The sequence below is a fragment of the Lithobates pipiens genome, unplaced genomic scaffold, assembly GCF_037356315.1.
Source record: "Lithobates pipiens isolate NorthernLeopardFrog02 unplaced genomic scaffold, aLitPip1_a1.2 Scaffold_28, whole genome shotgun sequence".
Lineage (NCBI taxonomy): Eukaryota > Metazoa > Chordata > Amphibia > Anura > Ranidae > Lithobates > Lithobates pipiens.
The window spans coordinates 208,264,161-208,281,023 of NW_027507789.1; the positions used below are offsets into that span (position 1 = coordinate 208,264,161).

A 16,863-nucleotide genomic window follows, 5' to 3' on the forward strand; every position below is an offset into this window, starting at 1 on the left:
AAATCTTTTTTGTATTCCCAGAACTGGTTCCGGGTTTCCGCCGTCTCTTCAGCTGTTAAAAGGAAAAGAAAGCAGAACTTCTCCTCTAGTAAGTCAGCAATGGAAGTGACCGGCAAGAAGAAAATGAGGAAGATAGAGGAGAAATGCTTGGTCGGTTCCACCCCTACGGTCACATCCCTGGACAAAGAGACTCTGCTTGCACTGAATACACACTCTAACACAGCAACAGGTAGCGTTATCGTAAACGCACATAATATGGAGCCCCCGGAGAAAATTCAGAAAGCCGCCACATTTAAGAGAGGGAAATAACAGAATATGATGCATGGCGCCGATACCAGAATCCAGTTTTGTAGCCTTCAGAAAATTGCGTTTTCCGAGGCTTTTCACACTGATGCACTTCTGCCACCTTGCACAGGACCAAATAAGATTGATATAAATATCGCTCTACAGATTTATAACCTGGATAGAGAAATAAGGAGATGTAAATGATACTGTCAATATTATATTTTAAGACTGTGGGAAAGGATGCCGCAGTCCTTTCTGGATAAGCGGCAGTTGCTGAGAAGTCACATGAGCAATTCTTCGACGGTTCCATCAGAGGAACCCAAACTAGGGTTACCACCGATGATTGTGACTGTTTTGAAGGGCTCAGAAATGAGCACAATAATCAGGAGAACCATTGACTGGGTAGAAATAGTCTACTCTATTGCTGGACTGAGAGAGTGTATGTGGACGTCTGCGACCATCCTGTCATAAAGCAAAACACCTGTGTGGTCAAGCTTTGATAGAAGCAGTCATGCCAAGACTGGTGTGCGTATATCTGAGGCAGTAAAGCTTAATCTCTTCCCCCTTTTAGTCTATCCCTGAACTAGTATGGGGTAAATAAGTCATGTAGTGGCTTTCTTCTATAAGAGAACCTGTGACAACTGGACTTATGCATGAATCAGAATATGAAGTCTTAAATTATAACAGCTGTGCATACTTGCATATGAAAAATGTATTCTTTCCCCTTTATGTATCTTTCTTTTGTTTTTAATTTGACTATTTAGCTTGATGTGCATCAGTCAGTTGATGCCCTGTCATTTGCATGACATCACACACTGTCTCCCAGCTCCTAGGTTTGCATAACAGTGTCAAGTGAAAGAAAAAAACAATTTTAAACTGTCAGGGCTGTGTTATTTGATGCTGTTATGCACACTCAGGAGTCGAGCAACCTAAAGAAGCTCATTGGAAGAATGCACATGCTCCACCTCTCTCCTAAAGGACACCTCCTCGCTTTGTCTGCTTATCATACGCACACTGCAAACCCTTCCTAGCAGCTGGGACTGGGAGTTCTTCAGGTGAAGGAGGAGCTTTTGCCGCATTTGAGTCAAGCATCTTACTGCAAAGAAGTTCCAAATACTGTAGACCCTTTTGTTTTCCTGCCATGTGGTTGCAGCACAGTGTGTTTTTAAATGCCTTTTACTATTCATCCCTAGGGAAGTGGCAACAAAATTGCAACGAGCATGATATGAAATGAAATATGAATGTGCAGTCCAGTAGGCACCAGAGTAAAGTAGGCCACTGATCAAAATTCGGCCAGTTCAGCAAGCATAGGCAGGTGCAGTCTACTTCCTCCACTACAGGTGGCACTCAACCACAGCGGCATTGCAGAAGGAGAGAAAGTCAAGAGGAACATGGTTCCTCATGGTTCTTGGGTCACTGGGGAAGCTATCCAATTGGATGCTGGCGCCCCTTGTGACTCTGGCGACCATCTTGGGTCAGGCAGAGTCGATTTAAGACCCTGGCTCCCGGGCTTGCTGCACATTTACTTGTGGGCATTGTAGGGACAGGTCACCTGTCAGTCAGGGAAAGTATTAGCAGCAGGGAGAGGTTCCAGATGAGTAAGGAAAGAGCAGGGACAATCCATCCCATCCACATTTCCTCCTTGAGACAGGCGTCAACAATGCACCTGCTGTTTAACTGTTCACAGCAACATTCTGTGAGTGCCCCCGTCCAGTTGGGTTATCTTGCTGCTGGGTAGTTGTGCTTTGTTGAACTTTAATTACAGTTCTGTTTCTGCAACTGGACTGTTTACTGCCGCCGCACCACGCTGCACCTCGCCACACAAGGACCAGATGAATTTCGATCAGTGTGTGGCCGTCCTTGCTTGACAGGAGTTGATCGTTTAATAGACTACTATCAAAGGGACATGCTGGAAAACTTTTATCGATCAGTAGCTGCAGCCACTGATCGGTGTATCTTGATAGTGGCGGGTCCCACTGTCAGAATACTATATCCCAGCAGGGGGGATTCCTCAGGTTGACCTCATTTGGCTGAACAAAAAGAAACTAAAGCCCCCCACTCTTCCTCTTTGTCCCCCCACTCTCTCTCTCACAGCCAGTCTGTTGAATTTTTTTGCATACGATTACTGTCAGCAGATATAGCTGCTAGCAGTAAAAATTGAATAACTTCTCTCTCTCTCTCTCTCTCTCTCTCTCTCCCCCCTCTATCTCTATCTCTCCCCCCTCTTTCTCTATCTCTCCCCCCTCTCTCTTTCTCCCCCTCTCTTTCCCCCACTTTCTTTCTCTCTCACCCCCTCTCTCTCCCCCCTCTCTCTCCCCCCTCCCTCTCCCCCCTCTCTCTCCCCCCTCTCTCTCCCCCCTCCCCTCTTTCTCTTTTCCCTCATCTTTCTCTCTCTCCCTCTCTTCCCCCCTCTCTCCTTCCTCAAACCCCCCCCTCCCCCCCCCACAGCCAGTCTGTTGATTTTTTTTTTAATGCAATTACTGTCAGCAGATATAGCTGCTAGCAGTAATAATTAACTAGCTTCTCACTCTCTCTTCTCCTCCTCTCTCTTTCCCCCTCTTTCTTTCTCTCTCCCCCCTTTCTCTCTCCCCCTTCTCGTTCCCCCCTCCCCTCCTATCTCCCTCCCCCCCCCCTCTTATGCGAGCATAGAGCACCACAGTGTGGGGGGTAGGAAGCACCATTTTGACTGACAGAAAATTGTATTTTATGGTATTTTTAGAGGACAATAAAGAGATAAAATGGCATGAAACTTCAAATAGACTTCCAGTAACCCACATGGATACACTTTTACTAGTAATAATTTAGGATAGCATATTCTTTCTTGCATAAGCCCAACGTGACTGGTTCTCTTTAATAGCAATGTTGCTTTGCCTTTTAAATCCTTACTAGCGTAACTGTGCCTAGATCGTGTGTAAGCATGGGCAGGTCTTGGTACTGCAATCAAAATTCCACCAGCAAAGAAGAGGGTCATGTGGTGCCTCATAGGCCATGCCATGCTGCATGGGCATTGTTAAGATGACCATTGGGAGCATTGCCCATAGTAGCCCAGATCAGATGTCAGTCTTAGGTCAGTGGCACAGGCACTGCTAGCTGACCATTGACCAGCAGGAGTGGTCCAACGGACCTTGTCTAATCGCGATCAGGCGGGTCCTGGTGACCGTTATTCCCTTCATTTCTTGTCCGAAGAGTAAGGCTAATCCTCCCAAATGGGCACAGAGGCAACAAAAATTAGACCGGAGCTGGGCTTTAAAAAAATAAGATGGAAACCCTATAGGGATTTAATTTTTTTAATAGACAAAGGGGGAAAGTCTATCCAACAGAAAGACAAAATTAAGGAAACCATTTATACTGATGAATACTGCACTTATTCTGCATTTCTCACTAAAAGCTTCTTGTGGAGTTGCACTTTAAAACAGAAAGTAAATATAATGACATTATATCAGATTGCAGTACATACAGGGGTTTGCTAGCCACAAAAAGGATGTAAATTCTTTATTCAGTGCGATTTAGATTTTTATGATATATTTAATTTATATATTCAATAAGCACTTATTAATTAGTCAGTAAGGGTCATTTACTAACTTAAAAGTGCTTAGTCGGCAGGCGCCAGGAGGTGGGCACAGTCCTGACCCAGAATACGGCACTGTGTCCTGGCGGTCCTTTTTGATGTTTGTAAATGAGCCTTGGTGAGTAGTCTGTTCTCAGGAGACAGCTGCACATAGTAAATAGGTTGATGTTACTGCACCTACTGAAAATAATTTACTGTTTCAAAAAAGGCGAGGTCAGCCATTTAACGTGAGACTGTGGAAGAAGCCATATTGTGACTGCAGGTTATTGGTCCAATAGGATTCAGCGATTATACGAAATCCTTGTACAGTGCTGTGGAATATGGTGGTGCTATGTAAATAAGAATATCGCCGATGTGGTGATAGGCTGCACTCTCAGTGATGTCACTTGTCTCTAGTGAATTGATAGGCTGTATTCTCCTTGAGGTTACTGGTCTGTAGTAAATGGATAGGCTGCATTCCCATTGAGGTCACCGATTTCTATTGAATTGATAGGCTGCATTCCCATTGAGGTCACCGATTTCTAGTGAATTGATAGGCTGCATTCCCGTTGAGGTCACAGATTTTCTAATGTATTGATAGGCTGTATTCCCATTGAGGTTACTGGTCTCTAGTGAATGGATAGGCTACATTCTCATTGAGGTCACTGATTTCTATTGAATTGAGAGGCTGCATTCCCATTGAGGTCACTGATTTCTAGTGAATTGATAGGCTGCAATCCCATTGAGGTCACTGGTGTCTAGTGAATGTATAGGCTACATTCCTATTGAGGTCACTGGTCTCTAGGGAATGGATAGGCTGCATTCCCATTGAGGTCACGATTTCTAGTGAATTGATAGGCTGCATTGCCATTGAGGTCACCGGTCTCTAGTGAATTGATAGGCTGCATTCTCAGTGATGTCACCGGTCTCTAGTCAATGGATAGGCTGCATTCCCATTGAGGTCACTGGTCTCTAGTGGATGGATAGGCTGCATTCCCATTGAGGTCATTGGTCTCTAGTCAATGGATAGCCTGCAGTCCCATTGAGGTCACTGGTCTCTAGTAAATGGATAGGCTGCCTTCTCGATGATGTCACTAGTCTTTAGTGAATGGATAGGCTCCAAAATGGCTATCTTCACTTGAAGATTGACAGTGATTAAACATTTTCTCCATCATTGCCGAGTCTAAATGGCTGACCTAGACGCTTTTATTGAAACTTGCATAGATGCTTCCTTTGCACACGTCTGTACACAACATTTACATTTTATGCACATATTTACCTTCGTATACGGCTAGACTTGCAGACACCTGTAGAAATATTATGTGTGTAGGTGCCTACAGCATAACAAAGCTGAATATACAGGACTAGCCTATGTTATGGTTTACTTCCGTAGTACGTTTGCTGATTACTGACTGTTCTTTGTCATACTTTATCTGTCATGTAGCAGCTGGCTTCATATTACAATAAATTCACATGATTTAATATTGTAATGTTTCTGAGTGCTTTGGTTCCTTAATATGAAGACTGAATTAACACCCAATATCCCCATACCAGCCTGGCAGTTGGAATGTTTTTTTTTTTTACTATGTATTTATAATTTGGAAAGACATTTGCTGTCTATTCAGCTCTGAAATTTCAGAATAACACATGTCTGTATAATTATATTTCTTTTACAAAAGGTTATTTTCTCCAAAATACGACGACAGTGGATACCATAGGTGTACATTCCATTTGTATGTTGTACAAAATGAGAGCAAGCATGTAAATTGCAAAGAAAGGTATGCAAGATACACTCTAACATATAGATCAGCCATTCTCAACCTTTTTACCAAAGAGGAACCTTTGAAAGAATTTTTGGGTCTCGAGGAACACAGTGGTGGTCAGAATGCCACACACAGCAAAATGTTCATTGGTGTCATACCACTGGTTCTGCCAAGTGGCACTGGGTCTGGAACCATGGAGGCACCATAAGATGGCAGGTCAATAAGCCACAGCTCAAGGAACCCCTAACAACCTCTGGAGGAACCCTAGGGTTTTACAGAGCCCTGGTTGAGAATCCCAGATCTATATGCATAAAAAGAGACAGTAAGCTGGTTGCTAACATGGCGATAACAGGAATAGGTAACAAAATGGGAGAAAGGGTCAAGGTATTAGATCAACCTAAGGATGAGCTTCGGTATGGAGCTCACCCTTGGCACCAATCTAGAATGTCTGTTATTGATAAAGGGTGGAAATATTTGTAACATGATGGTGATCCAGCATCATGAAGGATGAGGAGGGTAGTTTAGGGAGCATGCTACGTCTAAGAATGCCAAGGAGAAAAGCAAACACCAAGTTAGGTGATGGGGATCTCAAGGGTGGGGGATTGGTATTAGAAGAGGAAAGAATTGGCGGGGGGGGGCGAACTAGAAGGAAGTAAAAAAAAGTAGAAAAATTTGATAAGGAACAAGAGAAGGGGGACTCAGCTTAGCCTATCCAAATCTGATTATCTAACACAGGGTTTCTCAACCTGGGTTCCATGAATCCCTAGGACTCCTCCTAGGGAGGAGGTTGCTAGGGCTTCCTTAAGCAATCAGCAATTTATACCTCTCAGATAAGTTCCCACTGAAACCAGAAGCGAATAGGACAACAGATGCAGTGATGTGTATAATATGGGCTCTCTGATGCGACAACATTCTGTTTCCAGTGTTTAGTAATACATGTAGTATGTAGAGCCCTATGGTCTATGCTACAGTCTTATCTGCTGACCATATCATATCTATGTATAGGATACACCCTGTCAGTGGCGTATCAACCACAACAGCTGCCCCCCCCCCCCCCCCACGCTATGCCACAGCACTACACTACACTACACTACATAACATACGGAGGGGAATTTACTAAGATTGGAGTAGCAAACATGCAGCTTCTATCTTTAATTTTCGAAGCTCAACTGAACAAGCTGAAAGTCATTCTAAAGCCTTAAGCCCCCCCTCTTACTTATACTTACCTGAGCCCGATCCGATCCAGCAATATTCGTGGGAGATCTCGCTGCTGTTTCCCTCCTCCTGGGGCAGAGTGATAGCAGTGGGAGCCATTTGCTCCCGCTGTTATAAATCAAATGCCCTGCTGAGTACGCTGGTGGCGGGGCCAATTCGCCCGCTCTGTGTCAATAGACACAGGCAGGGCAGCTCGGGAGAGCAAGCCGGGACAGGAGCCCCCATGGAAAGCAGCATTCCATGATGGCACTTGCCAAAGAGGAGCCTGGAGCACCAACGGGGGGATCCCAATAGAAGAGGATCAGGGCTGCTCTATGCAAAACCATTACACAGAGCAGGTAAGTATGACATGTTTGTTATTTTTTTTTCTTAATAAAGCTTTAGTGTCACTTAAGGTTAGAAGCCAATTGGTTACTATGTACAGCTGCTCCAGATTCTGTCTGCTCCAGCTTTAGTTAAAGGGGAAGTACAGCCAAAGCTTGTTTGGCTGTACTCTTCCTATGGATCACAGGAGTGCAGTTCGTTCTGCACTCCTGTGACCCATTTTCAGCAGACAGTGGGCTGAAGTCCGCTGTCTGCTGACGCCACAGAGCCAGTCCAGGCTCAGGCAAGATTGCGACAATGGATTTGGGATCCGCCCACATGCCTGGACTGCAGACATCCCAACTTGCAAAAACTAATTTCAGGGAGGTGGCAAACTCATTTCAGGGAGGTGACGCTTCGCGCTGGCGCCAGCCCCTGTTGACTGGGCACACATCAGGACATGGGGCACACAGAAGCACCAGGGGTGGATGGAAGGGAAGGAGGGGCCGGCAGGGAGGAGTGCTACTCGTCAACTAGCTGAGATTGACGGGTGGATCGCAGTCATGGGGACCCCTGTTGGCAACATACCACCTCATCAGTGCCTACTAGCGCAGCCTCAGTGTCCACCAGCGGAGCACTCCCAGCTTTGTCCTGTCCCCTCCCCTGGCAACAGACAGAAGACAGAGCAGCTTGTGTGGCTACCGTGGCCATACTCCATTCGGCCGCTCGAGCTGCTCTGTCTGTAGCTGGGTGACAGGCCCAGCTGGGAGATAGCCGGCGTTGGCAGGTGTCTGGGAGCCCGCAGTCAAATGCAGGAGACTTGGGATGTCTGGGACTGGCACCCAGCTCAACCTCTCAGCGAGCCATTGAGAGCCTGAGCCAGCCGCTCCCACCCCCTCCACAGCCCAACGCTCCAGTGGGGGAGGGGGGGGCAGAGCAGAAAATGGTGACTGACAGCAGCTCTCTGCTCACGGAGCCCTGAGAACCGAGCGATCAAACACAGTGAATGTGAGAGATGACATCAATAAGGAAGCTATTGGGAGTATCTAATAGGATCCCTAACCTGAGGGAGGAACGGGAGACAGATCTCCTATCACAATTTGGATTAGCAGCAAGGATGGGAAGTGTTATCATAATGGGGGATCTTAATTATCCAGACATAGGGCAGAGGGAACCACGCATTCGTCTAAGGCTCGCCAGTTCCTAAATGTCTTGCAGGACAATTTCATGGGTCAGATGGTAGACGCACCAACTAGAAACAAAGCGTTACTAGATCTACTGATTACCAACAATACAGACCTGATCACAGATGTGGAATCACAGGGCAATTTAGGAAACAGCGATCGCAGGTCAATTGGCTTCAGTATAAATCACACAAATCGGAAGCACAAGGGGAACACAAAGACACTGAATTTCAAAAGAGCCAACTTCCCTAAACTACGAACTTTGCTAGAAGATATAAATTGGGATAAAATCTTAAAAACAAAGAACATGGAGGAGAGATGGGTTTGCTTTAATAGCATATTAAATAAGGTCATTAGTCAATGCATCCTATTGGGTAATAAATTTAAAAGAGCAAACAAAAGTCCTGGATGGCTTAACTCCAATGTAAAAATGCATATAAAAGCAAAGGAGAAGGCCTTCAAAAAATACAAGGCTGAGGGATCAACATCAGCATTCAGACTTTAACAATATATGTAAGGGTGCAATTAGGGTGGTTAAGATAGAACACGAAAGACACATAGCGGAGGAGAGCAAAAAAAATCCCAAGAAATTCTTTAAGTATATAAACAGTAAAAAAAGGAAGAACAGACCATATTGGCCCCATAAAGAATGAGGAAGGACATCTGGTTACAAAGGATGGGGAGATGGCGAAGGTATTGAATTTATTCTTCTCCTCAGTCTTCATGAGGGAATCGGGGGGCTTCAGTAACCAAAACTGCAGTTTGTCCTCATGACACATCACAGGAAGCACCTCCATGGTTAACAGAGGGCAGAATTAGACTTGGGAATCTTAACATTAATAAATCACTGGCGGACCAGATGGCTTGCACCCGAGGGTACTTAGGGAACTCAGTCAAGCAATTGCCAGACCATTGTTCCTCATTTTTAATGACAGTCTACTGACTGGAATGGTACCAGCGGATTGGAGAAAAGCCAATGTAGCACCAATATTTAAAAAAAGGACAAAAATACATCCCTGGGAATTACAGACCAGTTAGCCTAACATCAATAGTATGTATACTCTTGGAGGGGATGATAATGGACTATATACAAGATTTTAGTAATGAGAACGGTATCATTAGCAGTAATCAGTATGGATTCATGAAGAATCGTTCTTGCCAAACCAATCTATTAACCTTCTATGAGGAGGTGAGCTGCCATCTAGATAAAGGAAGGACCGTGGATGTGGTGTATCTGGATTTTGCAAAAGCATTTGACACAGTTCCCCTTTAAAGTTTACTATATAAAGGAAGGTCAGTTGGCATGGACCATAGGGTGAGTACATGGATTTAAAACGATAATTCTCCCACTCTACAAGACTCTGGTCCGGCCTCACCTAGAGTATGCTGTCCAGTTCTGGGCACCAGTCCTCAGGAAGGATGTACTGGAAATGGAGCGAGTACAGAGAAGGGCAACAAAGCTAATAAAGGGTCTGGAGGATATTAGTTATGAGGAAAGGTTGTGAGCACTGAACTTATTCTCTCTGGAGAAGGGACATTGAGAGGGGATCTGATTTCACTTTATAAATACCGTACTGGTGACCCCACAATAGGGATAAAACTTTTTTGCGGAAGGCAGTTTAACAAGACTAGTAGCCACTCATTAAAATTAGAAGAAAAGAGGTTTAACCGTAGCCTCCCTGGCGGTATTCCCGAGTCTGGCTCGGGGTGAGATTTAATTACCATAAGCGGTATTCCCGAACCAGACTCGGGATCGCATCACTGGATCCATGGAGGGGGTTACTTACCCTGTCCCCTGGATCCAGCGATGTCTCCCCGCTGTGATCAGCGGGCCGCCGTGTCTCGCTCGATCTGTGACAGTGCCGAGCTCCGTTCCCTGCGAGCGTTGCGACGCACGGGGATGGAGTTCGGCGCCAAATTCAAAAAGTAAAAAACGGTATAGATACAGTATTCTGTAATCTTACAGATTACATTACCGTATCAAATAATTACACATCCCCTTTGTCCCTAGTGGTTTGTCCAGTGTCCTGCATGCAGTTTTATATTATAAATACTATTCTTTATGCCAGGAAACTGGAGATTGTCCATAGCAACCAATAAATGTCCGTTTACATCAAAAGAGGTTATAGACCAGCTAGAAAACAGCGATAATAAATTAGAATTACTCGCAGAATTGAGCGATAGTAATTTGTGGGGAAATTCATCATCAAACACTAAAAGTAATGACAGCAACAATTCTGCAACTCAGCACATTTCAGTGTTTTTGATTTGATTACATTATTGAATAATTTTTATTATTATTTTATTATTTGTTATTATTTATAGTTATTTATTTTATTATATTTATATATATATATAAAATTATATTATAATTTATGATTTCATATTTCTAATTTTATCATACTCGGGATGTCTATTAGACTCTTGTTTGGATGGATTTAAGTGAGTAGTTATTTCTAAAGCCGCGTACACACGGGCGAACTGTCTGGCCAACTAAGTCCGTCAGACAATCCGACGGACAGTCCGTCCTACTTTCGAATGAACGGACTTGACCACACACGATGAACAAACAGTCCGTCGAAAGCTTGCGCGATGACGTGTACAGCACGTACGACGGGACTAGAAATAGGAAGTCCAATACACAGCAATGCAACCTTCCGCCGTGTAAATCCTTTCTGAGCATGCGCCATACTTAGTCCGTCGAACTAGCATACTGACGAGCGGACTGTCCGCTGAAACAAAAGTTGGACGGACAATATTACGGAAATTCCGAAATACTTAGTCCGCCAGACTGCACGCTGAAAAAGTCAGCTGAAGCCCACACACGAGCGGACTGTCCGCTGAAATGTGTTTGGGCGGACTAAGTTGGACAGACAGTCCGCCCGTGTGTACGCGGCTTAAGAATTACAGACCTACAATATAAAACGCCAAATTTCCATGCAAAATAATGGTACCGCTTTCAGCACCTAAAATCTGAAATAATCATACCGCCAGGGAGGTTAAACTACGTAGAGGGTTCTTTACTGTAAGGGCGTCAAGGTTGTGGAATTCTCTTCCACAGGCGGTGGTCTCAGCGGGGGGCATCAGTAATTTCAAAAAACGATTAGATAAGCACCTGAATAACCACAACATACAGGGATATACAATGTAATAGTGACATATAATCACACACATGGGTTGGACTTGTGTCTTTTTTCAACCTCACCTACTATGTAACTATGTCTATGAGGGGTATACAATATAATCTAGTGCCCATGGCTTGTCTATGGGGGGGGGGGTATACAATAAATCTAGTTTCCCCGCCATGTCTATGGGTGTATACAGTATAATTTAGTGCCCATGCCATTTCTATGGGGGTATACAATATAATCTAGTGCCCATGTCATGTCTTTGGGGGGGTACACAATATAATCTAGTGCCCATGCCATCTCTATGGGGGGTTATACAATATAATATCGTGTGCACGCCATGTCTATGGGTGTATACAATATAATTTAGTGCCCATGCCATGTCTATGGGGGTATACAATATAGTCTAGTGCCCATGTCATGTATGTGGGGATGTACAATATAATCTAGTGCCCATGCCATTTCTATGGGGGAATATAATCTAGTGCCCATGCCATGTCTATGAGGGGTATACAATATAATCTAGTGTCCATGCCATGTCTATGAGGGATATACAATATAATCTAGTGCCCATGTCAAGTATATGAAGGATATACAATATAATCTAGTGCCCATGTATATGGGTGGTATACAATGTAATCTAATGCCCATGTCATGTCTATGCGGGGTATACAATATAACCTAGTGCCCATGTTATGTCTTTAGGTTGGTATACAATATACTCTAGTGCCGAAGTCATGTCTATGAGTGGTATACAATATAATCTAGTGCCCATGCCATGTCTATGGGGAGTATACAATATAATCTAGTGCCCATGTCATGTCTAGGGGGGTATACCATATAATCTAGTGCCCATGTCATGTCTATGGGGGTATACAATATACTCTAGTGCCCATGTCATGTCTATGGGGGTATACAATATAATATAGTGCCCATGCCATGTCTATGGGGTATACAATATACTCTAGTTCCCATGCCATGTCTGTGGGGTATACAATATAATCTAGTGCCCGTGTCATGTCTATGGGGGGGTATACAATATAATCTAATGCCCATGCCATGCCTAGGGGGTATACCATATAATCTAGTGCCAATGCCATGTCTATGGGGGTATACAATATAATATAGTGCCCATGCCAGGTCTATGGGGTATACAATATAATCTAGTGCCCATATCATGTCTATGGGGGATATAAAATATAATCTAGTGCCCATGTCATGTCTATGGGGGGTATACAATATAATCTAGTGCCCATGTCATGTCTTTAGGAGGGTATACAATATAATCTAGTGCCCATGCCATGTATATGAGGAGTATACAATATAATCTAGTGCCCATGCCATGTCTTTAGGGGGGTATACAACATGGTATGATAATACGGACATCTCCTGGAACAATTATTTGGTATCTTTTGGTAACTCGGTCACCATGGTGACTCATCTAACAATCCCGTTTAGAGACGCTGGGAGCCGCGGTTGCTGCCGGGAGTTGTAGTCCGGCTGGGAGAGGCGCGCCGTGTGAGCTGCTGGAGGAAGCGCTAACCTGGAACTACAGTTCCCGGCATCCACAGTCCTGCCTTCGACGTCATTCCCGGAAATGGCGGAGGATGGGAAGGAGGCTGAGAGGTGAGAGGAACCCGGGACTTTAGGGGGTGTTACTATGGAAACAGGCTAGTCTGGCTGGTGGTTTCTATGGCAGCCCAGTGACTGCTGTATGGAGACAGGCTTAGGCCTGTGTGCTGGGCCCTGAGGTGTCTGTCCTGTCAGAGATGGATGCCATGGGCTCTGTGAGAGGTCAGTGGCCTTACTTGGTGTTCACAGGACCATACCAACCCCAGCCTGGGCAGAGTAATGGAGGGGGGGAGGGGCTCATTTCTGGCTGTGTTACTTCATGAAGACATCTCCTCAGTGGACAAGAAAATGGAAACCCCCTTGAAGCACAGCAAAGGACCACCCTGGGTCTTGGTAACGCCATTGGTTTATTGCCCTACAAGGCCCCATTCACACCTTCTCCTTCCGGGAGAAACACCTCCAAAATGCGCATCTCAGTCGTCATTTCTTAATGGCACCCCAGCGGCGGTCAGGAGACAAGATTCGCATTACGAAAATGCGCAAAGCTCATCGCCAAAACAACGGCAGGAACGGCTCTGGCGTGCTTGTCACACATAGGGCAGCCACAAACATGCAAAAACCAAAGAAAGTAATAATACTGTGCAATAGCCCCACGCGATTCCCGTTCAGCTGCCCTGTGAGGGCATTTTGGATTCCCTGCACTTCCCACGGTTCAAGCAGCCCATTCTAATGGACGGGTTGCTGTGCCTGTGCAGGAAACGCAAAGCTGTGAGCTTAGACTGAGACTGGCCATACACCTATAGATTATCTGCAGATTTTCTATGGTCAGATGGGAAAAAATGGAACAGATTCCTCCATCTATGCTGAACTGTGTGGATGGAAGAATCTCCCACTGAGCCAACCTTCCATATCTTGCTAGTCGGCCCCGCTGGCTCTCACAATACCAGAAACATTCTGATTGGGTGCGGGCATTGTTGAGGTTGAGAGCCAGTGGGGCCGACTAGCAAGATACTGAAGCTTGGTCCAGTGGGAGATTCCTCCATCCACACAGTTTGGCATACATGGAGAAATCTGTTGCACTTTTTCCATCTAACCATAGAAAAGCTGCAGATAATCTATAGGTGTATGGCCAGCTTTAGTGACCTGGAGCCCCCTGGTATTGGAGCTAGGCTCTGTTTGTTACTTTCAGTAATAAAAGTAAAGTTTGAAAAGAAATTGTAGTACCTCCTACATTGGTGGTCAGAAGGAAAAAGGGTTCCCTGCATTGGTGGTCAGAAGGAAAAAGGGTTCCCTGCATTGGTGGTCAGAAGGAGAAGGGTTCCCTACATTGGTGGTCAGAAGGAGAAAGGTGCCCTACATTGGTGGTCAGAAGGAGAAAGGTGCCCTACATTGGTGGTCAGAAGGAGAAGCTTTCCTTACATTGGTGGTCAGAAGAAGGGTTCCCTACATTGGTGGTCAGAAGGAGAAGCTTTCCTTACATTGGTGGTCAGAAGAAGGGTTCTCTACATTGGTGGTCAGAACAAGGGTTCCCTACATTGTTGGTCAGAAGGAGAAGGGTTCCCTACATTGTTGGTCAGAAGGAGAAGGGTTCACTACATTGTTGATCAGAAGGAGAAGGGTTCCATACATTGGTGGTCGGAAGGAGAAGGGTTCCATACATTGGTGGTCGGAAGGAGAAGGGTTCCCTACATTGGTGGTCAGTAGGAGAAGGGTTCCCTACATTGGTGGTCAGTAGGAGAAGGGTTCCCTACATTGGTGGTCAATAGGAGAAGGGTTCCCTACATTGGTGGTCAGTAGGAGAAGGGTTCCTTTACATGGGTGGTCAGAAGGAGAAGGGTTCCCTACATTGGTGGTCAGTAGGAGAAGGATTCCCTACATTGGTGGTCAGTAGGAGAAGGGTTCCCTACATTGGTGGTCAGTAGGAGAAGGGTTCCCTACATTGGTGGTCAGTAGGAGAAGGGTTCTCTACATTGGTGGTCAGTAGGAGAAGGGTTCCCTACATTGGTGGTCAGTAGGAGAAGGGTTCCCTACGTTGGTGGTCAGTAGGAGAAGGGTTCCCTACGTTGGTGGTCAGTAGGAGAAGGGTTCCCTACGTTGGTGGTCAGTAGGAGAAGGGTTCCCTACATTGGTGGTCAGTAGGAGAAGGGTTCCCTACATTGGTGGTCAGTAGGAGAAGGGTTCCCTACGTTGGTGGTCAGTAGGAGAAGGGTTCCCTACGTTGGTGGTCAGTAGGAGATGGGTTCCCTACATTGGTGGTCAGTAGGAGATGGGTTCCCTACATTGGTGGTCAGTAGGAGAAGGGTTCTCTACATTGGTGAGGAAAGTGTAAAATTGCACTGGAGCTGCAGGGCTAACTCCCTGGAATTGCTATCCTAAAGTATTGATGTTGATGTAAATGATCTGGCAGGCAGCTTCTACACCCAAGAAGATCTCTATGGACTTCTTTGCTTGTAATGTAACAAAAATGGAAACTGAAGTACAACACCACTGCTAAGAGGTCCAGATACAGCTTTATTCCAATAGGTCAGGGCGTCAATCCAAAAAGTAACCAACACTTTTCAGGGAGTCTAAGAGCCCTCTCCTTACCAGAGCTAGGAAAAAACATGAGGACATCTCCATTTCAATCCAATATCAATACAATACACCGCTCCTTGGGGTTATATTATAAACCAAATACCCTGTTTCCCCGAAAATAAGACAGTGTCTTATATTCATTTTTGCTCCCAAAGATGTGCTAGGTCTTATTTTCAGGGGATGTCTTATTTTTTCCATGAAGATGAATACGATACACATTTATTGATTCCGCCCCCTTCTGATCCTCCTGTACCATTTTGATCCCCCCCCCCTCAAATCCACCCTGTGTCACTTTAAGTGAGTCCCCCTCCCCCCACCTCTGTACCAGTGGATTATTTAGTGTCTACCCCCGTCCCCCTCCCCCACCTTCACCAGACATCCCCCCCCCACCTCAGTCACCCCTGTGTGTCTGTGGAGGCCAGATTCCACACAATGTGCCTGACTCCTCCCCTGCGCGACCCACTCACTGTCTAATTGCGAGTCAGCCAGACTCCTTCAGGGCAGAGCGAGCAGCAGGCGGCAGAAGGTGGCAGCTTGTCCTGGCGGCAGGGCGGGCTCTCTGCTGACGGGTGACGTCACTCGTCATCCAGAGAGCCGGCCGCAGCTCACTGATATAAAGAGACCTCGCACCTGCCTGAACAGCTCCAGCTGTGCTGCGGCCAATCAGTGAGCTGCGTGGCGGCGCCCACCGCTATGGTCCAGAGGAGTCAGACGCCTTACGGTAGCTTCAGGGGCCTTATATTCCGGGGAGGCCTTATTATCGGGGAGGCCTTATGTTCGGGGGAAGGCCTTATATATTAACGAGAGGCAAAACTGGAAGTAGGTCTTATTTTCGGGGGATGTCTTACTTTCGGGGAAAGACGGTAGTATTGGAAGTATAAAAATGAAAGTGGTTGTAAAGGCTGAAGGCTTTTTTCACACCACAAAGATGCATTTCTGCTTATCATTCACACCAGCCTCCATTCCAGTATGTTTTTGACGTGTTTTGCTGTGTACGGTTCTGTGCAGAATAAACGCACTGGAACAGAAGAAAACGTTTTGCCTTTAGTTATACTTTAATATGTGGATAAGGAGGGAGGGAGGCAAAATAGAAACTGATTAACCGTTTAGCAACCACCCGCTGTAGATTTACTGTAGCAGGGTGGCCGCTCTGCACCAGATTACGTACGGTACGTGATCTGACACTTCCGAGTCTGGGGCGTGCGCACGCGCCGCCGGCGACCGCTCCTGTGTCCAGTCACAGAAGGAGCCAATCAGCGGCTCCAATCAGGCCCGCCGAATGTTCAGGAGAA

At 45.7% G+C, this 16,863-nt stretch overlaps 2 protein-coding genes across 7 annotated transcripts in view; both read left to right on the plus strand.

Moving 5' to 3' along the window:
- The window catches only part of ZNF512B (zinc finger protein 512B), a 73,024-nt gene extending 67,702 nt beyond the window's left edge, over positions 1–5,322 (plus strand). For all 5 annotated transcript variants that reach the window (XM_077460390.1, XM_077460392.1, XM_077460393.1 and 2 more), the window contains one exon: positions 22–5,322. In XM_077460390.1, coding sequence (XP_077316516.1) covers positions 22–309 — 288 coding nt within the window. In that variant the 3' untranslated portion in view covers positions 310–5,322. The remainder of the gene's footprint in view (positions 1–21) is intronic.
- Positions 5,323–12,928: 7,606 nt separating this feature from the next.
- The window catches only part of UCKL1 (uridine-cytidine kinase 1 like 1), a 56,438-nt gene continuing 52,503 nt past the window's right edge, over positions 12,929–16,863 (plus strand). The window contains exon 1 of one of the 2 annotated variants that reach the window (XM_077460399.1): positions 12,929–13,051. In XM_077460399.1, the coding sequence (XP_077316525.1) occupies positions 13,023–13,051 (29 nt within the window). In that variant the 5' untranslated portion in view covers positions 12,929–13,022. The remainder of the gene's footprint in view (positions 13,052–16,863) is intronic. The other variant, XM_077460398.1, reaches the window with a different exon arrangement.